At 37.1% G+C, this 24,593-nt stretch overlaps 2 protein-coding genes across 5 annotated transcripts; both read right to left on the reverse strand.

The window, feature by feature from the left end:
• Nucleotides 1-775: 775 nt before the first annotated feature.
• Nucleotides 776-14,051, reverse strand: LOC124386710 (twinfilin-2). 4 transcript variants are annotated; one of them, XM_046850671.1, is made up of 9 exons: nucleotides 13,701-14,050; nucleotides 11,252-11,430; nucleotides 11,028-11,123; nucleotides 10,009-10,113; nucleotides 9,834-9,848; nucleotides 8,392-8,517; nucleotides 5,327-5,477; nucleotides 3,591-3,712; nucleotides 776-1,634 (listed from the first exon to the last, which is right to left on the reverse strand). In XM_046850671.1, the coding sequence occupies exons 1-9, from the start codon at nucleotides 13,795-13,797 to the stop codon at nucleotides 1,467-1,469; spliced, it is 1,059 nt and encodes a 352-aa protein (XP_046706627.1). In that variant the 5' UTR covers nucleotides 13,798-14,050; the 3' UTR covers nucleotides 776-1,466. The 4 variants fall into 4 exon arrangements, with proteins under 4 accessions (XP_046706627.1, XP_046706610.1, XP_046706634.1 ...); XM_046850654.1 differs by lacking the exon at nucleotides 13,701-14,050 and adding an exon at nucleotides 11,546-11,732; XM_046850678.1 differs by lacking the exon at nucleotides 9,834-9,848 and having other exon boundaries at nucleotides 13,701-14,051.
• Nucleotides 14,052-19,515: 5,464 nt separating this feature from the next.
• On the reverse strand, nucleotides 19,516-24,050 carry wdr82 (WD repeat domain 82). Its single transcript, XM_046850690.1, is given in 10 exon segments — nucleotides 19,516-19,733; nucleotides 20,174-20,316; nucleotides 20,424-20,465; nucleotides 20,468-20,492; nucleotides 20,942-21,097; nucleotides 21,339-21,455; nucleotides 21,560-21,659; nucleotides 21,787-21,853; nucleotides 22,452-22,549; nucleotides 23,667-24,050. Coding segments are annotated over 10 exon segments (939 nt in total). The 5' UTR covers nucleotides 23,828-24,050; the 3' UTR covers nucleotides 19,516-19,703.
• Between the last annotated feature and the right edge of the window lie 543 nt (nucleotides 24,051-24,593).

Raw genomic sequence — 24,593 nt, forward strand, 5'->3', positions numbered from 1 at the left:
TTAAGATTCCCCTTACTGAACTTAGGACATATTCTGTACAATCACAGAAAACTTTTATGACATCACCTCAATTAAAGGTAACTAAATCCTAAGTGCCCTAACTAGACTACTTAGGCTGTAATTGTTTTGTTGCTACACACATTATAAAAAACTACATACTATAAATTATAATGTTATGCAGTTAAATGAAATATTGTTGCTCTATGCAGTGCTATACAGTTATAAGCCAAATTTTAACGAGATGAGCTGCATACAAATCTTTATCTTTTGCACGTTTCCCCACATACTTCTTTCCTTTTTTTTCTGAATTGGGATCCTGAGGGTTTAAATCCTTTTTATTGTCATACATAATTTTAGTTTGGATTCAGTGCCCATGTCACCTAAATCCGCCACTGCCAAGCGGCAATTAAAGCAGAAGGTTAAAACTAAGCGCGTGCTCTACCCTGATTGGTGGCATACGGCGTGTTTGACCAGTTCAGTTTTTAATCCGCCCATAAATAAAAATCAACGACTAATTTTGCGAAATGTAGTTGAGTAAAAAGTAAGAAATTCGACTTTGAAATGTAGTGAAGTGAAAGTAAAAGTCTCCTTAAACGGAAATACTTGAGTAAAGTACAGATACGTGAAAAAAACTACTTAAGTACAGTAACGAATTACATTTACTTCATTACTGTCCACCACTGAACCTCACATGCATCAATAACACCATTTCCCCTGTTATCGTTTCTTTAACAACAATTGCTACTTTTCCACTGCATACTGGGAAACCACTACATTTACCGTTAATAAAAATAATTTATTCTAAGTAAAATTTTGATTTGCACAATTTGATATGACACAAAACAGTGAGAGAAATTGACATAAGTGTCACTGATGAATATACATATGTAGTTTTATAGGTTTTTCAATGTTAATTATACTAAAGCAATTAAACTCAATCCAATCAGTAACAACAAAACAGATCAAAAATCACAGCTGGAACATCAGTGAAATTTTTTTTATCTTACAAAAAAGTCACATTCTAATCGTTTAGATCTGCAATGTTTGGTTTTGCTGCTGTGAAATATATTAAATAAACAAATATAAATATGAATTGTCCACTTTCATAACTAACATTAATTGAATCTGTGGATGAAACATGACTGTGAAGTTATGTATCGATTTCTGAATAAATAAAACGTGTGAACAGACAATTTACAGATACAGATTCAATTCCTGAGTTTCTTTTTTTTTTTTGTGTGTGTACACAAATTTGAATAAAAGAACTATGATTTATGAAACCAAAGCTAATGAATTTTTAAATGCATTACAATCAATAAGAGGAAAATACAACAAATTCAAAATTTGTTTTGAAAAAAGAAAAAAAAAGAAAAATTCAACCTTTTTCATTCTGTCATGCCTTAACACAGCAAAATCAGATTATTTTTAGGGAAGATCAGGGACCTGTTTCCCATGTTCTTTTCTCTCTAGCTGTTCACACCATTCTCTCCCACTCCTTTAATCAGCCGCTTGTTTCCTCTTTTCCCTGCAGGACCACGGGGTTTGGCGAATGCCTCCTTGTGAGCATGCTGCTTAGGGTGGATTTCATCATACAAGTACTGCTCCGTCAAATCCTCCCCGCTGTCTATCTCCATCTAAACACACACAGACACACACACATCCTGGGTAAGTATTCTCCATATAATTTAAATGTATTATTATTTTTATTTGAAAAACATACTGTTTTTAGCTGTCTTTGCTCATCCCATGATAAAGACAAGAAGATTGTGTTCTCTCTAATGCATTTTTCCTTGTTCAAAAAAAAATCCTAAAACTTTAAAAACTATTTAAAAATTGCACTTTATTGATGTTTTTACTGACGTTTCAAAATTAGAAAACACAAAAGTACATTTCGTGCCTTATGTTATGAAGGATGATACACTAATTGGACAAAAGTATTGGGACACCTGACTTTTCCAGCCATACAGTGTCTCACAAAAGTGAATCGACCCCGCAAACATACCGAACCATATAGAGACGTACCAGCACCATTTAGATCCCACTTTAAATGGAGTGTGGATATTGGACCTCTTTGAGTGTTTAAAGGCTCTGGTATGGAGAAGCTGGTGTTGGATCTATAATGATCATAAATGTTGAGCTTTTTTATGAGTTGCTTAGTAGCTCCTGGTCCCATAACCTCAAATGACTGTATAAGACTATAGAAAGGACATTACTCATAATCACACATTCCAGTGCTCATGTTAGTTCTCACTCTCCGGTGTTTGTATAGTGTTTGTATTGTTTAAAAGACTATAATCACACTCTTGATGTCACCCAAATTAGTGTGGTTCCCCTTTTTGAGTCTGGTTCCTCTCAAGGTTTCTTGCTCATAACATCTTAGGGAGTTTTGAATTGCCACAGTCGACATGGCTGCTCATTAGGGGTAAATACATATCGCTCACCTTAACTCTTAAAATTCTGTAAAGCTGCTTTGAGACAATGTCTGTTGTGAAAAGTGCTATAAAAATAAACTTGACTTGACTTAAGTACACCCCTCACATTTCAGCAAGCATTTTAGTAGATCTTCTCAATGGACAATACAATAGATTATTTATTATATATAATATTAATTAAACTTGGATATATTTTAGAGTAGTCAATGTGCAGCTTGTGTAGCAGTCCAGATTTATTGTCCTCTGAAAAGCCAGCCCGTTATCAACATATAGCCATTATTGTCAAAATAGCAGGCAGGTAGTAGGGGTTTACTCACTTTTTTGAGATACTGTAAGTGGTTCTTTCCCAAACTGTTACCACAAAGTTGGAGGTACACAATAAAATAGGATGTCTTAAGATACAGTAGCATAGAAAAGCCAGCTCTATGAATATATGATTTACAATATCTTGAGTGACCTTTTATAGAGCACTGACCTTAACCCTATTGAACACATTTTGGCATGAATATAACAGAAAATAGGGACTAAATGTGGACTCGAATGTTGACTGGGATGTTTACAAATCACATACAAATGTTATGGTCAGGTGTCCACGTGATTTACATTGACTTTAGTTTACATAATGTTCTTAATGTTTGATAGCATATGTGATGTTTGTTATCTTTAGTCATGTGTTGGATTTCTGATTAAGTATTATTGACTTTGTTTGCTGTTCGTCATGAGTAACAGTGGACCAATTGATCAGCATGACTGATAATTTATTGCGATCTTGAACATTTGCCTTTGATTATCAGCCTAAAAACATGACCAGTGAATACAAATGCTGGAGCTCTTCGTTTTTCTCCACCAGGCAAACACATTCTACTATCAAACACAATAAAATACTGCAAAGAAAAGAATAGTTTTGGATCGCTCAAAGAAACAAATGGTAAAGCAGAATTTCTCGTTTCATTTAACTTTTTAAAATGTTATAATTCCTCTATTTTGGAGTCCAAAAACTCCAAAAACCTTTAAAAAGCAGAGCAAGCTGATTCTCAGATGTGAGTTTTAGATGTAGAATCATTCACAATAAAAAAAAATCAGAGTATGAAACAAATGGTTTGGCCGTATCTTGAAAAGATTTGGGTGTGTCCGATTGTTACACAGTTGCCGTTGTACCTTTTTGACCACCTCTATATAGTAGTCTCGCTCCACCTCCTCCAGCAGCCGACTCTTACAGCTGGAATACAGCATTCTCTCCTTAACACTGCAGCTGTAGCCTGGCATCGAGTAGATGAACACTGACATATGTCCAGTTGAGAGGCATGGAAGAAAAGAAAAATAGTCTTCACAATAGTATTCATTCATTCATTCATTCAGCCATTTATAGTTTATTTAAAAAAAAAAAAAAAAATTTTTTTTAATTTAAATTATTTAGCAATTTCATACCCACTGTATTAATCACATTACTCTATTTACATCAAGTAGCAGACGTCACAAAAAACTTTCTGATCTAGCAGTAGCATTACCATGTACTATTCAACATATATAGTGTCACAAAATTATTTTTTATAATTATATAATATATAATTACATAAATTGTGAGCTAAATTCGCTTGTTAGAGTTCTTAGCCATCGTTTGTATCCGTTCACATTAAGGATTAGCCCACCTCTTCCTAAAACAATACAATGCAGAAACAGGTGGCATTAACTGGTAATTCAGAGAGAATAAAGAACCCCAAACAAGTGCTTAAAGATTAGTGAACTTGGTAGGCAAACGTAAAACCTATTAGAAAAACTAATAGACAGTGCTAGTCCCAAATCATTGTAGAACGGTCTGGGAAAACCTGTCGAATTTTACAGTGGCTTAATTCTGCAAACAGTCTATAAGTTATGTTTGTTTTGTCTGTAACATACACACCTTAAACTGACCTTATATTTAGAGAGAAAAAACATGAATGTAAAACAATGTGGATATGGTTTATTTAGAAAGCTATATCCCTGTTATGTCTAGGTTAAAATCAGCATTGAATTTCACTTTTCACAATGTACTTCCACCTACAAACATGAACATGGTGGAACAGAACACACACACCATCTTTATGGTCAGGTTAACGAATCACTCCATTACTGATTGCACACACTTCAATCACTCACCTCCACACACACACACACACACACACACACACACACACACACACACACACACACACACACACACACACAGTACAGAATAAGCACATTCACTACCCCAGCAAAGCATTCATTTGGATACATTTTTTACAATTGAATTCCAAACCTGTAGTCTCTGTTTGCAGTTTCTGTTTTGATACTAACGTTTAATCGTTCTTTGATTTTTGCCATGGATACTCAAGTTAAGTCGAATCAAGTCAAGTCTAAGCTTTTGTGTCATTCCAAACAAATACAAAGTGCTATATAACAAAACTACTCACTGTCTGCAAATCACCTGACCCATTGTACTGCAATTTTTACTGCTTGTCACTGATAAACATGCATAAGCCTAATCAATATAATCTATTTCAGTGCTACACAAATTTGTGCTGTGTTATAAGATCCTATCTTCAGTAACAAAGATTTTGGATTAAGATGTAGTTTGTTTGATTTAAAACTCTCTAAGACACAAGAGGACAGCTATCACATGCTTTTGAACTTATATTCATCAGCCATAGCCGGACTTCTGAATATGTTTAAAGGGAAGTACAACATAACATTTCTTCTAAGCTATGTACACTAACAAACCATTTTCTCACCCAGACGCAGAGCTGACTATACTCCCAACTACATATGCCTAAATCCAAGTTCAAATCCCAGTGAAGTTGTGCTGCTTGCTAGCATCACATAGGTATTTGAGAAAAGGTTTAGAAAGCAAGTGAATAGAACACAGTGATACTGACCAACAGACTCTAAGTAGACTCCCTCGTGCAAGTGCTTATAGAGGAAGAAGTGATAGCGTGGTGTGTCTGTTGGGATCCTGCGATGAAGATCACGTGTCTCTGTGGGTTGAGTGTGCACCAGGTCAATGGTCTCTTTTTCAGTGTCCAACCGCTGACATACATCACATACAGATGATAAACATAAACAAAACATCACATGAAATAAAAATGTGTTATAGCAGTGGTAGTGATATATCACAGTTTAGCCATTGTCTGCTGGTGTGGGTGTGATGGACTGACCTACAGTAATTCAGTATGTGACAAGTGTAGTGAATCCCGTTCTAGGGGTCATGAACGATTTTTTAAATAGTTTTGTGACTGACACTCATCTCTTTTGCTTTGTTCTTGACAATTTGACAAATAAGTTGCAACTCGTTTTGTGAAGACAGATGTAATGTTACTATTTTTTTTTTTTTTTTTTTTTACATTTGGCAAAAATGGCTAAAATCCAATATACCTTCTTTTGTATTAGCCTGGTACACTATGTTTTCAGTATGGTCTATATCTGACATTAGTTTCACATAAAAATACAGTGTAATGAGTTCAAGCTCGCTGTTTTTTTTGGTTCATGTCTCTAGCCTCTTTAACATTTGCTTTAAATTTCCCTTGGGCACAGCAGCCAGATTTCTCTATGAGATACCTTCAAATGGAGCAGTTGCAATACATTAAATGTTGCTTGAACAGCAACATCAATTTTTATGAGGTCTGTAACATTAATGTCCTGCTACTGAAAAACTACTTAATGTTACATTCAGAATTCCTTCCCAGTAGCATAAAATTATTCAAGTTGGATTCTGTTCTGCATATTAAGAGAGCACTTGCATTGTCATGAATTATATATGTATAGGATTTCAGTAAGTGCCACAAATAAATTTGCCCCAGGTAGAAATTAAAATTGTCAGACTGAATGTGTTTTTGGTGTTCAAAGCCATGCAAGTAACAAATATGTTTCCATTTAATAAAAGATGGGATTTGGGCCACTTCGCAATTAAATAAGCTATGGTAGATTTAAAATATTTGCACATGCTGCAATGTGCTATCTTGACATGCTGCACTAGTACAGGAGTTTAAATTTCTAGACTTTACATGGGTTTAAACTTCTTTTTTAATTTATCTCAGCTAGTTCAACAACAACATTAATTGACCTGGTCTGACATGATGGAACAGAATCTATGCCAAAATATTTATTGAATGGCAAGCGTATTTCATTGCATGCACTAATGCAAAGTGGTGAAGCTCCTGTCTATGTGAGGCTGGATTTAATGCTTTTGCCTACATCAACAAAGGCATAACACGCAATAGGCCATTATAGTATAAGAAGAAGAAATCATTTAGGCCATGCTGTTGTAGTAAAATAATCCACAGAATATCCAGCAATTGTCACCCCACCCCAGGGCCATATTTCAGTTCCTTATATAAAGCTGCATGTAACAGCAGCATCATTCAAACACACTTAGAGGTTGACCGATATGGGGTTTTCTCTGGCTAATGCTGATATATAGAAATCAGAGCAGCCAATGGCCAATATACGATGCTGATTTTTTGGGCCGATTGTCTTTTTTCTCCCTTCATCTCATAAAATCTAATAGTTAATAAACGACACTGGCTGCACTGCTTCCAGTATATGGATGTGGATGTAGGATTTTCTGTCCAATCAGATTTCAGCCTCTATGTGCTGCCATGTCAATCTAATCTGCCTAGGGCCTTCAAAGTCTGTACTGCTGGCTCTTTGGCCGTAGAAAATATTAGCAACGGGTTTGTTTCTTTAACCAATCAGATTTCATATTCGTCCACAGGGCCAGCTAGCTGGCCCAGAATAGCGTCAGCATTTTTCCATCCTCTGATTGGTTGGTCAGAGGGACGTCTGTAGCTCTGAACACATGAATACATCAGAGTAAGACTTTTTTTATGCCTACGGAGGAAGAGAAATTGACTTGGTCTCGGACATACTTAAAAATCCATTTTCAAGAAAAGTTAGACATCATGAGGAGAGGTCGGCCAACCCCGAAGCTAGCTAGCGTGTTTCAGCCCGGGAAAGGGTTTGTTCACCACTTCCAGACCAGTGAATACGAGCCGTACCACTGGATTACAGCCTCTGAGGAGCGGTGCAAATTATGAGTCTGCATCTCTGGTAAGTAGGTTGAATTTTATTTACATTTTTATGTTTTTGTCATGTTATTAGACAAATATTGATTCTGAACTGCTCCAGATGATGTAGGTGCACAGTTGCGGTGGTGGTGTAGGTTTTGAGTCTTAACTGGGTTTCTAGATTTAGTAAAATGGTTTTCACCCTCCATATGTGAACTGCCTTTCTCTCTGTAATGCCGCGCATTGTTATATTGTGTTTTTGTATATTATAGATGGTTTCTATAATTGCGATGTTATAGTGGTGGTATTAAGAGGTGTATTAAGTCGGGCCATCACTGATATATATATAAAGGTTAGATTCAAAACGAATGATAATAACTTAAAGCCAAGGACACACCAAGCTCATGCCGACGGGGAATGTCGGGTGGCTTTTTGAGCGTCGGTCGGCTTTAGTTTTTCCCTGCACCGCTGTTTCCAATCGATGTTCTGCGTTTCTGCATGTTGAGCAGCAGCGGAGCTCGACGGTGAGAAAGAGAACTCCGATTGGCTATTTTATATAGCGAATGAGCACACAAGTAAAAAAAAAAAAGGCCACGTTTGTTGTCGTTGTATGGGAAAGTTATGTCTATCACGCAAGCGCAGAACGTACATGCACGGTTTGGTGTATCAGATGCACCTGCCTAATAATTTGACTAATTTGATGCACAATCGGTCGATGCTGATTAATTAAAAATGCAATAAACCAACCCGATTATTCGACCTCTAAAACACACCTACTGACTCTTCAACATTCATAATTCCTGCTAGGCTGGTGGTTAAATAACAAAACAAAAAGGACATTTATGGGTCATTTACCCAAATGTATGAGAACCTCTGGACTAATGTGTGTGAGCATGGTATAAAGTATGTATTGTGGTGACTGGGTGTTGCAGTCTTACCAGTTGAATGTAGTTAATGTGTTTCTTAGCGAGTTGCTGCAAAGCGTGTTTTGCCTCTGCCTGTAGCGGAAAGGCCAGCCCCTGTAAGGTCTGCGGCTTAGTTTCCACACTCATCTCTGTAATAACCTGCAGGGGTAAAAACACATACACAGAAACACAAGCACAGCATGTAGGCAATATGTGAGAATACTTTATCATAACAGATCTCTATTTATGACAGGACAACTAAAAGTATGCTGTGCTACAGTATATTTAGAAACATTTATGAATGTATACATACCTTTTTGCACAGTATTTACACTCAGGGGACACTTTATTCGTACAGAACAGATACCAGCTTAATTTAGCAGAATATTTGGAAAGCAAGCATGGTAGTCTCAGCAAACCCATGCAAACATTTCACAAATATATTTCATTTTTTAAACTATTTTTTGCAAGTACTTATCAACAATATAAATGTGTTGATCTTGATTACAGATTGTGATTTGAAATAATACTTTGGAATACAGATAATTTAGAATGAACTTATATAATTTATATAAGATCATATAATTCGTATATCTTACATGATCTCAATAAGTCAAATCTGAAAAAGGACATCTTCTCATTAATAAGTTGCTGGATTGTCCTTCAAATAATTCATCAATTGAATACCAGAATACCAGAGGTGGGAAGTAACAAAATACAAATACTTTGTTACTGTACTTCAGTAGATTTTTCTGGTATTAGTACTTTACTTGACTATTTTTTTTTTGACAACTTTTAAACAAATATCTGTAATTTCTACTTCATTTTCTACTACGACATTTTCAAACATGGCTCATTACTTTAGTTTTAATCTATTCGGTGACTTGATCAATATTTCTTCTTCTTTTTGCATCCATTAACATATTTCTTGTCATTGCGTAGCTTTTTCAACCTACCACTGGTGTATCATTTCCTGGCTCTCACACACCACAGGCTAACACTCCACAGGCTAATGTGGATAAGACAGAGGGAGTCAGTGATGTAAACATGACTGAGAACAGAGACATTCCTAATCACCTGTTCATCATCATCTGCTTGTGTTCTATATGATGGTTGTTCAGCCTGGATAAATTCATTAGGTAACAAAATTTAAAATTCTTTCGTATTCATATATTAATACGATATGAGGTCCAGTTACCAGCATGACACTAAAACGGGTAGTGGTAATGACTACTTTTTACTTAAGTACATGTCAAAGCCCAAACCTTTTTTTACTTAAAATTGAGTGAAATAGTGGTCAGCACTTCAATTTTTAACAGAATCTTTTAAAACATGAATATCTGTACTTCTGCTTGAGTGAAGGATGTATGTACTTTTGCCATCTCTGATGCAAACTCTGCCTCTCCACACTAGAAAGCACACAGTATACTGAACACACACCACTAAAGCCTGGTCAGGGATTTAAAGTTACTCACCTGCTTAACTTTGCACTGGAATAATCAAAGCAGAAACATTACATTTTACAATTTTCTTATTGGTCCAGAGTAACAAAGTCTGAAGAAATGTGAACAAATACACTGTTATTATTTCAACAAGACTTATTATAATGACAAGAGCTATGTTTGGATTAATCTAAAACTCAAGACTCACCTCTGTGGTTTTGATTCTCTGCAGCTCCTGCTCAGCATGTGTGAGAGGAGCAGGAGCAGAGATTGATGATACATGGCGCATGTAACCCTGAAGACAAACATCCTCCTAATATCGAAGAAAACACAATCCACACTCATGTTAAAGCCTTATTCAGCTCCGATACTAATAGACCAAATGTCGTGTCACTTGATCATAATTGATATCAAGTTTCGATTCAAATTATTTCTAAGACAACTAATAAAATGGTGATAGTGACCATGTTAACCCCTTTGTGCAAAAGCTCATATTTTATTTGTTTCTTTCAATGGAATCCAGTGGATTTGCACCAACCAGTGCAGTCATGTAAAAGTAATGTACATATTTATAAGCTTCTTTTTTTTTACCAGGCTGAGATAAATTTGCTCTGGAAAAGGTTGTCTGCCAAATAAAAATATACTGCATGGCCAAAAATAAGTGGTTACCTGATCATCATAGTCATATGTAGGACTTCTCCAAACTGTTGCCACAATAGTATGTCTTTATATACTGGAGCATTAATATTTCTTTTCATGGGAACTAAGAAGCCAAAACCTGTTGCAGCATGACAATTCCATTGGGCAAAAAATGAGCTCCATAAATACATGGATTACCAAAGTTGTAATGAAAGAACTTGAGTGTCCTGCACAGAGATTTACTGGAACGTAGAGTGCACCATAGACCTCCTCACCCAACACCATTGTCTGACCTCAATAATGAGCAAATCCCTACAACTTCACCCAAGTGCTAGTGAAAAGACTTGTCAAATGAGTGGAAAGGCAGAAAGGTGACTAAATCAGGACTGGGGTGTTCAGCAAGTACAGGTTGGTGTGAAGGTTAGGCATCCACATCTAAATATTTTGGTCATAATGTGTAGAACTTAAGAAGCTCAACTTCAAGCTCAGTATATTCATTTGTGGCTACACCTTATTAACCATAACAACTTTGTAACCTTGTTGGCTCTGTACTTCTTTAAGTGTAATGAAATAGTGAAAAGAACATACCACCACATTGCCAAAGAGCTCATCTTTTACATGCCCTCCACCAAATTCTTTCTTCACTGTTGCACGAGTGGCAGCATACAGCATCTTCTGTCTGGTCTAAAGTGAAGTTCACACATAATGACAAATACAATGTTCACTAATAAGATCACACACTAAACAGTTTTGCAATTATATTCATTCATATATGTATCAAATATTATTGGACACAAGTCTATATTACACACCGGAGACTGGTCAGGTGACCAAGAAATAAAGATCCACTCGTATCCCTGTGCATTGTAAGAGTCAAGGCGATACAAGATGTAGCAAGGCTCTTGGGGATCAAGTAGAGGAAGCAGGAAGTGGTCATAATCTTTCTCCCAGGACTGAGACGGCTCACAGTATGCACCCAGAACCAACTGCTCTGAAACAGAAATATAAAAGCTCATATCACACACCCAGTGCAATAAAAACAAATATGTACATATATGAAAATGATCTGGAGTGATTAGGAGAATTTGCACTTGGAATAAACAAACCAGAGATTATAAATGCTGTCAATGAGTTAGTAAGTGTAGCCTGTTGATAAGTGTTCATGCCGTCGCACACGTAGACAGCTGTATGACCTTGGTGGGGGATTTCCTGAATGTCTCCTGCAGCAACTTCTATTCTAAGCCTGCACACATTCCAATTATCGGTACAGATCGGCATACTTTCCATCAGCTATTCACCTACCCACAAACACATGCTGGGAGCCAAACATTTATAAATTCATCCACAGACACACACACATCTTCTACATTAATCATACAGATTAAACCTGCTATGTCATAAATACACACACAAACACAAGGTGTTGAAAGAGCTTGACATTCTTTCTGCTCTATGTCACAATCTAGCCGAAGCTCTACATTATGGACACCAAACAACAGTGTATTCAGTTTCCCCTGTCGCAGCCAATCAGACATCAGTTACACATATGACCCAAGAGCTCAACGAATTGGAAGCGTTGTGTATGTTTTGGTCTAAATCTCCTACCAGATCACCCTGAAACTATCTGCTACCAAATGGCATTCTGTAAATGACATGCACTGAACAAATGATGGGTAAACATCTATGACAACACACAGCCATGAATATTAAGCAAAAATCTATACAAGTACATTTGATACCAACCCTCATGGTGTGTCAAAGGGATACGGTAGAGACGGCGCGTTCCACAGCGTATTTGTTAGACGGCAGGACAATAAGGGCAAGCATATGAGTCTCAAAAGACCGCTTGCATTTCAGTTATCTGATCATTCTAAATAAATCGCTACGACTATCATGAAGTCCACGCAATATGATAGTAGCCTATGATATATAATCGGTCCAGTGGACGTCCAAAGCACAACATTGATACCACACGGAGTATGAGATACACCGAATGACACCCAATAAAAAAGTCTGACACATGGCATTTACTCAAGACATTTTATACATTTATACGCTACTTGATTGGCACTTTACCTGCATACACAAACAACACACACACACACGCACTGTGAGAAAAGTCTAGTGGTGTCACATATTCACATTCTTAATTAATGTAATTGGCAATATAACACTCTCTTAAAATTATTCACATGAATCAGTGGATCAAAATACACAGTTACCACACGTGACTCAAATAGGATGACCTCAGTATAATGTAACATCTCTCAGAAACAGGGCTACGCAATTTGCAGATGATTTAGGAGTTTGCTGTATTTGGCAAACGCACACACATCCACAGGCACATCAAGGACATAGTAAATCTATCTTTCCATACACACTCAAGAATGGAATAAATCAGTTTTGGATATGTCAACATCAGTGCCAACTGATGTGTCACCTGCCCTGACCTTTCCCAATCTGAATACACCGATATATGTTTGTCCATTGCCACTTATTACATCATCTCAGTTTTAGAAGATAACCAAACAAGTAGCCAACAGATACAAAAATATTCAGTCATCACAGTAAAAAAAGAAAATCAGTGAGTAAACAAATGCTGTAAAAATGCTGCTAATTCAATTACCTCAGTGCTGCTAAATAAATAAATTGTACAGTATATTAGGAATTGAACATAGACAAAGACAAGTTCTCCATTTTTTCCACATATCTCACAAAAGTTGTATTTCATCAGGGAGTGGACTTTTTTATTTTGACATGATGGATTTGGTAAGCAAGAAATTTGTTCAGGCATTAGTAAGAAATACCAAAATGTTAATGAACCTCTATGGACTTATTTAAATAGTATGTATGGAGTGGATGTGCCATGTCATGGTTACTGAAAAGCTGTAACTAAAGAACATGTTGCCATAGCATTAGACAAAAACTCTAATATGTGTAAAATATGTTTGGCACAGGTATATATATACACACACTTTAGATATACTATATGTAGATAGAACTTGCTATTGTACTATCTGTCATAGGCAGTGATGTCACTTTTTTACGATTTAGTTTGTAGAGCTTTAGTAGTAATATTTAATAGAACTAGACATAAAATAGGCTTTCAAAGTAAAAATTAATTGTTTCAAGCTTTGCTATTACCCAATAAGTCTTTATTAGGGGTTGTAGACATATGATTATAGCTTAAACAACATTACACCTACAGATTGTACTTAATGTTAAGGTTTACTTTATTTTATCGGAATCCAGATTACTCACCATCTCGGATCAGCACCTGGATAAGACGGCCAGTCCCGCTCCTTGCCCTTGCCAAGAGCTCCCTCAACTCATCAGTTACCACCAAAACCAGAAACATGGCGGGTCAGCACTTCCACCCGCCAAAGAATTACGCATGTAAGGGTAAAAAAATACAGTCGAGTCAGGTGAAGGCCACTAGGATGATCTTCACTGGAAGCAAATGTAAAAAAATAGGATTCTATCTAACTGCTCTCAAGAGACCGGTATGAAGCAAAAGAGTTTCACGTTTGCTGCATGACAGAACAGTGTGTGTGACTAAGGGAGAGGGGTCTTGTAACTAGGGCAGGATTGTGTGTGTTGGGCAGAAGGAACCTGATCCTGTTGGCCCCAAATTTAGCAGTCACAGGCTCAGTGTGTCTGGCCTTGGGTAACAGATCCAGCAGATTTTACACCGAGCAATCAGAGAGGAGGCACAAGAGCGCACTCACCTGAGATTCACTGCAAATTCATCATAAACACAACCATGTATCACTTAGCATTACACTTGAATAGAAATATAAAAACACTGCTGAAATGTGTCTCAGATTTTCATCAAACAGGATTTTAGAAGTATGGTTTATAAGGTATGTTTACATGTAACAGTACATTTTTTAATTGTACTGTAAAAATGAATTGAATTAAGTTGATTTATACTTTTCAAATCACATTTTTACTTTGGCTAAATGTTTACTACCCACCCTGTCCTTCGAATACCGTATGATAGTATTGCCAGTAGGATTTAGCTTTGACATCACCTCAAGCTAAGGAGCCCAGTACAGAATTAGAGAATACAGGAAATGATTAATTCATAGGAGCTCTAGCTTTTAAGTTCTCATTTATATATACTAAAAATTTTATTTCATGCTAATATGGCCATCTCAAGGATCACGTTTCTGCCGAGTTGAGTTACTTAGTACCTGAGCCTGCAGCGTCATATATCTCCATTGCATTCTAGATTTCAATGTTTGCTACAGTATTTTCACTACTTCCACATTAGATTTCCCATTCATATGCCATTGAACACAATTGAAAAATTGTGAGTGAGCAAATAAGCTCTTGCTCTTTTGTTTCTAGAACACAAGACATCCCTTATGTGCATTAATGCACAAAATTTTCAACAGAATTGCTAACAACATAATACATTCAAAATATACATTGAGTTAATTTCCTGGTGGTTTTACCTTTAATATTTTTTATTAACTCAAAAAGATCTTGATTTTATTCATACCCATTGTTTAGGAGAACCTTCAGGTCAGAGCAAAAAAATCTCTCATCAGCATTAAGTGAAAAAGTTCAGTATATTTTAACAGAACATAAACATTAGTGTTTTTGTTTTTTAATAACTAGCTATAAGGTCAGTACACTAATGATGACTACATACAATCACAAACTCTTCTTTGCACACCCTTGAATATACAGCATACCAACTCCTATTCCATAAAAGCACTAAAGCTATATAATAATAGGAAGGAAAGAGTGAGAGTTGATATTAAAAACTTCAAAAAAAGTGTTATTTATTAATGCAATAAATCTATAATTCACACAAATTAATCCTAAAACTAGTTATGACATCCATCTTGTGTGGGCCTTTGTGTTTGAGGGAGAAAAAGAAGAGACATGATGAATGGTTAATCATAAATAATGTTAAATAATAAAGCAATGTATCTGTTAGGGTACGGACCACGAGCCGGAAGCGGGAGTAGCTCTATCATGTTTATGATGAACACAGAGCACAACACAGAGTCAGAGAGAGAGAGAGCTACGAGCGGTAACGCGGGTTGAGTCGGTAAACCTCGGAAGGAAAGTAATCACCGGATGGAAAGTAATCCACAGGAGGAAAGTAATCCACGAAACGAAGAGTAATTCACTGAACACAGGTAATCCACAGAACCAGCGGGGAATGTTGGCAGCCTTGAGTAAGGTCGGGGTCCGTAGCCATGAAGTAGGTCCGACGCTAGTGAGATGTGAACGGAGGCTTTTATGCGAAAACGATAACGAGAGACATCTGTCTCTGTGACACCTGTCCCCGTAGGCCGTAAAGGACCCGAGGCGGAGCGACGCCCTCTGCGAAGATCTGGAACAGAGCGACGCCCTCTATGGAGACATGGAATGGAGTGACGTCCCCTGCGGAGGCCTGGAGTGCAGTGATATCCACCATGGAGGTCCAGAACAGAGCGACGCCCTAGCAGACCTCGCGGAGAGAAGTTGTCTTCAGAGGAACCTCGCCACCCTGAGCGGACCCTGGGGGCGAGAAGTCGCCCTGAGAGGAACCTGGGGCGAGAAGTCACCCTGAGAGGAACCTGGGGGCGAGACGTCGGCCTAAAAGGAACCTGGGGGCGAGATGTCGCCCTGAGTGGAACCTGGGGGTGAGACGTCACCTTCTGAGGAGCTCTGGGGTGAGACGTCACCTTCTGAGAAGCTCTGGGGCGAGATGTCGCCTTCTGAGGAGCTCTGGGGCGAGACGTCCCCTTGTGGGGACGCTCCGTAGGAATCCCCCCCACTCGGCCATCTCGCCGGAGAAGCAAACGCATGCGAGCGCAAACTGAGCTTCTGGGTAAAATCCAAAGCGGAGTTCGGCTGCCAATCCATCGTGGTAGGGATCATGGTAAGGCGATCCCGTTTTTGGTTGCGGTCGGACCTTCTGTTAGGGTACGGATCACGAGCTGGAAGCGGGAGTAGCTCTATCATGTTTATGATGACCACAGAGCACAACACAGAGTCAGAGAGAGAAAGAGAGCTACGAAGAACCAGTGAAGAACCAGGGAATGCTGGCAGCCTCGAGTAAGGTCGGGGTCCGTAGCCATGAAGTAGGTCCGACGCTAGTAAGATGTGAACGGAGGCTTTAATGCGAAAACGATAACATGAGACACCTGTCTCTCGTTAATGCCGGGAGCGGCAGTGCGAGGCAGCATTACAGCTACCGAGGCTTGGCAGGCGCTCTACTTCTTATATTTTCAAAACAGGATTGTTATTTTAATTTTAATCTATTTGGTGAAATTGCAATATATTTTCTTTCCTCACTGCATGCTGTATTCAGTCCATCAACCTATTTCATATCATTGCGTGTCTTTTTCAATCTACCGCTGGTGTATTATTTCCTGGCTCTCACACCACAAATAGTTTTGTGTAGTACTCCTTACCTGTTAGTGGGATTTCTGGGTGTGGTGACTTCCACACAGTCTGTCTATTCGTGGTGATATAGTGGTACATAGTGACAGCATTATATCATTCTCTGGTTCTAGCCTTGCCCTGTACTTGTTCTTTAGATATGCCAGTGTGGAAAAACCGCTTTTACAAAGGTATGTAGTTGGAAAGGGTAAAAGACACCTCACTGCTTTTACTGTAAGCTCTGAAAATTCTGTCTGGCAACTTATCCAGAACTTCATAAGGGGTTGTGTATCATACATATGCCGCCTGACAGAGTCTGTGGACATCTCTATGAGCTGATCCTCTTCTACAGTAGTTAAGCTTGACCCTGCTGCTGCATCATCACTGAATGGGAGCAGGATCCATTTGCTGTCACAGCGCCACTCATCAGGATCATTGAAGTACTTTTGGAATTGAACCACAAGCTTCCTCAAATGCTCACACACAATGTCTTTAATGTCAATGCTGTCAGAATATTCCTCAACTGAAGGGAACATAGCCATGTTACCACTCTCCACTCGTTAGTTACCACTGATAGGTGCAAAGCTAGCCTATCCTGTGTCAGTTTGAATATTTTAGATATTTTTATTAAATTCAGTTTTCCCACTAATGTGCAAATATTCTGAAAATGTTCGGAAAAATAAATTATGGAAAAAAGGGATTTTAATAGTGAAAATATGTAGGCTGTCACGGACCACATGCAATGCCGCCGCGGACCACCAGGGGGCGGCGGACCACCGGTTGAAAACCCCTGTTCTATATGGTGGATGTTCAGCCTGGATACATTCATTATGTAACACAATTTTTTAAATTAATATATTAATTAGGGCTGATAAAATGCACGTGGTAATACCAATTAGTAATAGTAATTTTATTAGTGTGTGAATTTCTTGTTTGACAATTTGTTTATTAAAAATATAAATAAGGAAAAATAAAAAAGAAGAAATTAAAACCATTAACGCAACATACGTTTATTGACTATGACCTTTCTTTACTCACCAAAAATTATTTGTAATCAGTTTTTGGTTTTACTGAGGCACCGAGTCTCAAATCAGCACCAAAATCCACCCAAATGTGTCTGATACAGGATGCACAACAGTTCTAGGTATTGTATTTTTCGTTTCATGAAGCGCCAAATGTTTTCAAATGGTGAAAGATCTAGACTGCAGAGAGGCCAGTTCAGCACCCGGACTCCTTTACTACATAGTCATGCAATTGTAATAGATGCAGTATACAGTTAGCATTGTCTTACTAAAATATGCAAGGCCTTCCCTGAAAAAGACATTTCCTGCCAATTCCACAGGAACTAAAGCACTCCCATACCATCAAAGATGTGGCTTTTAGAACTGAGAGCTGATAACAAGTCAGATGGTCCCTCTCCTCTTTAGTCCAGAGAACGTAATGTCTATAGTTTTCAATAAGAAATTACAATTTCGATTCGTCTGACAACAGAAAAGTTTTCGACTTTGCCTCAGTACATTTTAAATGAGCTTTGGCCCAGATAGAATAGCTGCATTTCTGGATCATGTTCATGCATGCCTCCTTCTTTGCATATGAGAGATTTAACCTGCATTTGTGGATGACACGGAAAAACTGTGTTTAGGGACAATGATTTCTGGAAGTGTTAATAAGCCCATGCAGTGATTTCCATTACAGAATCATAACTATTTTAAATGCAGTGGACCTCCCAAATATCACGGGCATCCCTTGAGTAGAGATGTGAGCAAAGCTTTGTTGTCTTGTCCAAACTTTTTTGAGATGTTACCTTTTTTCTTAAAATAGTATATGTCCTCACTTTAAACTTTTGATCTGTATTCTATGCTCTGTTGTAAATAAAATATGGGTTTCTGAGATTTGCTAATTATTACATTGTTTTATTGACATTTTACACAAACTGTTTTGGAATTGCAGTTGTAATTCTAATTCTAATCTAGATCTATATCTAATTATAATCTATAATCTTTCTATAATCTACAGTTTCAGTAACAAATGCATTGTGTAGAAACAGGCTTTTAATTTGTGTCTTAGAACAGAAAACCTGCAAATGCTAAAATTTAGAGGAATGGACCCTTTTTTTGCCCTTCAAGTTCAAGTCAATAAAAAAAAGAGAGCCAGCAGGACATAGAGATGATCATCTCAAGCATGGCTTAAACCCCAAAAGTTTACACAATTTAATTTGGATTAATAAGATATATCATTATATTATATATTTGCTAAACCACAAAATCTGCTTTGATTCAATTTAGTAGCCTCTAAATTATGTATTATGAAATATGTTCAAAATATAAAGCAGTTGATAAATTATGATTACTTTTTCATTATATGTAATTATTATTGGGTTTTTTTTTAATGTCTTCATTAATTTCAGTCATTGCCTTGAAAATCGTCTCCCTATTATACTCCTAGTTGCAGATTGTGGTATAGAGTGTATTGTCCAAAATCATCATTCTGAAATTTTTTTGATTAAACTAGATAAATATTTATTGAGCACATGTCACAGACAGTTCTCCAAACTCCAAGGACTACAGTCAGGTGACACTCATTACTGACTTAAATCCGAACATGATTCCAACAAATTCTTGACAATATTCAAAAACTTTTTCTGATGGCAAACAAGATCATAATAAATGAATGCACATCACAGATAACAAAGATTTTTCGAAAGAACATGGTTTAATGATACAGGTAAAAAAAATTAACAAAAAATAGAACATGGCCTCATGCTCAGCCTATTTACAGTCCACAAAAATCTGTCCCAGTGATCCAGAGGCAGTATAAACGCTGCCATCAGCTGAACCACAACACAGATTCAAACTCTTCTTTAGTGCAGTTTCATCATTAGTCATCGATTGTTGGTAGCCAGAATGCCTGATGGGGTGAGGAAATGGAAGCAAGTTAAAAAACACGTAGTATAAATTGTAAAAATTAATTGTAATGCGATTTATGCCAATAATAACAAATGCTGGTTATCATGAACCCTTAAAACGTAAACAATACTTTGAGGTCAGAGCAAAATGTCTCATTAGCTTGTGATGGATTATTTATTTGTTTATAGAACAAGATCTATCTAGTTCCATTTTTATTTATCTTTTATTTTATGTGATATTTGTACTGTTTTAAATGTTAATACAATTACTAATAATAATAATACCACAATAATTGAGCATTTAGCCAACCAATTAAAACCTGCTGTTTATGAAATATTTCTATGGTACACACTGGTTCTTGTACATGCTTGAAATGAACATTATGTGTGAACTGAGGGCATCATTAAGACAAGTTGTGATCTAGTAAACTAAAATTCTCACCATGTTAGAACAGGCGCTGGCAAAGGTCATAAATTTTGGATTAAACTGTAGGCAGGTGACAGGCCCGGTGTGTTTCCCATCCAACAGTGCTACCTTCATTCCACTTTCAGCATTCCATACATGGATTTTCCCATCCTCAGAGCCTAGACAAAATAAAACACCCAATTAAACCGCTGTCAATGCATTTCTGCAAGTAAAAAAGTATAAACATTTTTTTCTTGAATATTATTTGGACTTGGTTTGGACTTACCAATCATGACAAACTGAGAGTCTGGGGTGAAGGAGGCTTCAGAACCACGCCTTTGCTGTTGTTGTAGCCCTACAGAGCAGAAGTACTTTTTATTTTAATAAACATATATTACAGTAAAATTATATGTCAAATACAAAGGTGTTATGCACTTTTGGGCAGGAGATCCAGTCATGGAAAAAAAAAACACAAACCTTTTTTTTTTTTACATAAATATCTCTCAAAGTAAAAAATTTATAAATACTGAAAATAATTTATAATTTAAATATTTTTGATGATATCCCATAATATTTAAAGTGATAGCTTACACCTTAATAAAATTGTTAAATCATATAAGCCACTTATTTGTTTAAAAACAGTATTAATTTGTCATAAGTGCAAATAAGCTAACTACATTTTATTATTCATTTGAACATGGGGGTATTTATTCGTTTTGTGTGGTGTAAAGATCAGAAACATGTCCTCAATGGAACGGATTACATTTCTGTGAATCCATAAACATACAATCTCTACAATCTTACCGAGAACGAATGCAGCACAGCCCCTTTAAACGCATCGAGCAACCTGAGAGTTCCACCGTTGCTGGAGATCAGGATGAGTTTACCATCGTTGCTGAACTTGAGGCCTGTCCACTCACATGAACGATCATACTGTAGCTTGAATGTAGCAAATGGGCCCTAAATGAAGACATTGAGATTATCAAACCATCTGCAAACGCATAATCGAAATGTTTATCTAAATGCTACTAACAAAAATGTGTGAATATGTCTGCAGTACTGAGTTGATATTTAAATATGCACTGGATATTTAATATCTCTTTACTTGGCTAAATGGTTCTGGAAAACAATTGTGCAGTATAAACGTCCAACGTGATTTGCCTCAATTCCAGAAGCCGACTTAAGTACTAGTCTCTCTTACTTTGTCGAATGAGCGCAGGTCGTAGAGTTTGACCATCTCCGAATTGACTCCTGCAGCGAATATAAGACCCTCAGGATCAAACGAACACACCGGCTTCCCCTGTAGATGCATTAAACCCTGCGACAAGAAAGGATTCAGCTCAAGAGCCAGACTGATATAAAGCCTAAAGAGAAAATCTGAGTACAGCTACTGCAAAAGCAAACAGCCAATATATGGTTTACCTGACAATTAGGAGAGCGAAGATCCCACAGCCTGATTGTTTTATCCAAGGAGCCAGAGATGAATGTATCATCAACAGGTGACATAGACAATGCAACAACCCTGGGTAATTTAAGACAAAAAGTTATTCAATAGGTCAAGATGAAAACAAATGTGAATCTAGGAGGTCATTCCAAATTCAAATAATTCACCGTAATTGCTGCAGGAACAACATTTTAAGAGTCCTTACCTCTTATTATGTCCAGGAAAGTACCGAATGTACTTATTGTCATGAAGTGACAAGTACCGTATAGTGTCTGTAATAACAAAGCAAAAGTGAAAAGAGAGTCAGGAAGCAAACATTTAATCAAGCTGTGAACCAATAATGTGAAAAATATACTAAAGTTTATATTGCTATAAATAAAATAATGAAACATTTCTGGACGTGCAGGTGTATAGGGGTAAGAGGCAGAAGAGCAAGCACCACCCTGGGCAAGGCAGTAGTCTGTACAGTTAGCTCCTTGAAAGGGCAGAATCACAGACCCTCAAACTGTACAAACAACTACCTCAAGCCAGAGTGGGCACAGACAGGCATCGCTGAGACTATCCACCCCATAACTTTTCAGTATGATGGTTGGTACATCACTGAATAACACCACTAGTAATTCAGGGTAACATTCAACATTTTTCAATTTTTAATACAAGAAGTCAGAGGGTTTATATATGCTCATATTCACATTATAAGGTCTGTCTCTACCAATTTTATCGTAAAAAAATGTCTCAAACAAAACAACGTTGCATAGTTTTAGGTGTAATTGCATTACTGTCACAATTTCCCGCTATTATTATAAGTTGTATTATAGTGCCTTTATTTGTACACTACAAATGCAATTAACGTAAATGTAATAAGCGTACCGTCTATCTTGTTGGAGCTGTAGACGACTGTATTGGCGGCGTGTGTGTATCTGATGAGGTCCACCCCATACTTTTTACTGTAGAGGGTTCGCTTCGGTCTGTGTTATGGAAAATAAAGGTAGGGAAAGAGGGAGTGGAAAAAGGGTTTAATGCACAGACATAACTTTTCTTAACATAACTTAATAATTGATTTAGCTTAACTAATAAGCACCTGTAAGTTTGGAAATATAATGCCTTTTATTTTTTGTCGACTCACAACCACTGTATTTTCTAAACCTGACGCACAAATGAAGGCAAAGTTCTCTTCACCTGGAAAAAGAACATTATATAACTGAAAAGTCTGTTTCCTGCTATATCAACATGTTTGCCCTTAATAAATGCACATATGCAGTATGTGCATTTCTTTTAGTAATCAAACTTCAACTGAATATTCGTTTCCAGATTACCTGCACCGAATCTTTATTATTATTATAATTACGTTGAATTTATATATATTTTTTTTTTGAACACAACAATGACTTATTTATCTTGATTAAATGATGAACTTTTGTAAGTCTTTTAATAATAAGGGGCTTTGCAGTAAAATTAACTATAATAATTTACTTAGATCATACAGGATTTCTGAAATTAAAAATTATACAAATAAGCACATAATTTCTTATTTTAAAAAGCCTAATTTGCATATATAAATATAAACTGAAAAGATTGAATTGAAAAATGTTTATAGATTTAATCTCCTGAGGAACCTACTCACAAACATGGTCTTGAATTCAAACGTTTATAAAGGTGACATTTCATTAACAGAGAAATAACTGCAAACAACAATAATAATAATAATAATAATAATTATAATAATAATAATAATAATAATAGCGTAAATATATTGAAGGCCATTGCAGCATATTCAACATCAGGAATGGAGTGAATATTAAACGCAGTCAGTACAGTAAAGGAAGGCGCCCATATGAGCTTTTAGCTCAGGTTATTTATTAGTAGTCAGATAAATTAACATAAAATATACATGTTAAATGTGACAGCTATCTGCCTAGATACCAGATTAAATTTAACCTAGCATATCATTCTCATTACATATTCTTACAGGTTAACGTTGTGCCGGCGGGAGCGGTTAGTGCGGAGTACTCGAGGCCGAGGCTTTTCCCTCTGCTAGGCCCCAAACCTGGCTATCATTGATAAATCAAAACACTGCTCACTTACTTTCCCTCCTGGCAGTCATATAAGACGATAGAATCATCGTCGCTGCTCGATATCACCGTCTCGCCATTCGAGCTGAAGTCAAAGCAGTTGATTTTGTCAGAATTCTCTCGAAAAACCTTAGCGACCCTGAAACTCCGCAGGACATTGTCTGTTAGCTTCATGATGCCGCGCTTGCTCTACGCCTGGCCAGCCGCAGGCTTTCCTCTCACCCACAACACCAACACACAACGGCCTGTTCGGGATTTATTTAACGCTACTGCACGGTTACGTTTTATTTTGAATACTCTAAAGCGCATTAACATATGTAATCATTCATAATCTAAGGAAACGCACGCCGCACAAGCATAGGAACTCGGAGCCGGAAGTGGAGTAAGCGTGAGGCGGGTGTTATGTCTTATACTTCCGTACTACACGGAGCGGGACAGCTTGTGTAGTATACAGTAAAATGTGAATGAATACACACACTCGCGCGCGCACACACACATTCTCAGAGTAGTACACAGTATCCCCAATAATCATTTAGTAGTATTACATCAGAATTTAATAACAATGTGTAACATCAAGTGCAAAAATAACATTTTGGCGTGTCAAAAAAATAATTACTTTTTGTTTTTAGATCTTAGTAGCAGATGTAAATGCAGGTTGTACAATAACACACACACACACACACACACAAGCAAACAAACAGTATAAACAGTATATGACAATAGGTTATATGGCAGCTCAGTGGGTAACTACAGGCTTTCTGATCTGTATATGTTTCCTTCTGGTTCTCTGGTTTCCTCCCACCTCCTGAAAATATACCAGATACTGGTAATCCATCGCACGCTTCAGACTGCATAACCTGTGGCTTGCATCTCTCTAGTACACCATTCCATTCTGTTTATGAAACAAGGCCAAAGTGGTGCTTAATTAGAGCTGAAGTGA

This window comes from Silurus meridionalis, chromosome 1, assembly GCF_014805685.1.
Source record: "Silurus meridionalis isolate SWU-2019-XX chromosome 1, ASM1480568v1, whole genome shotgun sequence".
NCBI classification, from domain to species: domain Eukaryota; kingdom Metazoa; phylum Chordata; class Actinopteri; order Siluriformes; family Siluridae; genus Silurus; species Silurus meridionalis.

Bases quoted from the DNA above. Each gene is read 5' to 3' on its own strand.
- LOC124386710 (XM_046850654.1), bottom strand. From the start codon at position 11,726: ATGGAAAGTATGCCGATCTGTACCGATAATTGGAATGTGTGCAGGCTT. The intron at 11,124-11,251 runs GTGTGTAATATA...ACTTCACTTTAG, and splicing joins GGTCACCTGACCAGTCTCCG to ACCAGACAGAAGATGCTGTA. The intron at 3,713-5,326 runs GTCAGTATCACT...GACATATGTCAG, and splicing joins AGTCTACTTAGAGTCTGTTG to TGTTCATCTACTCGATGCCA.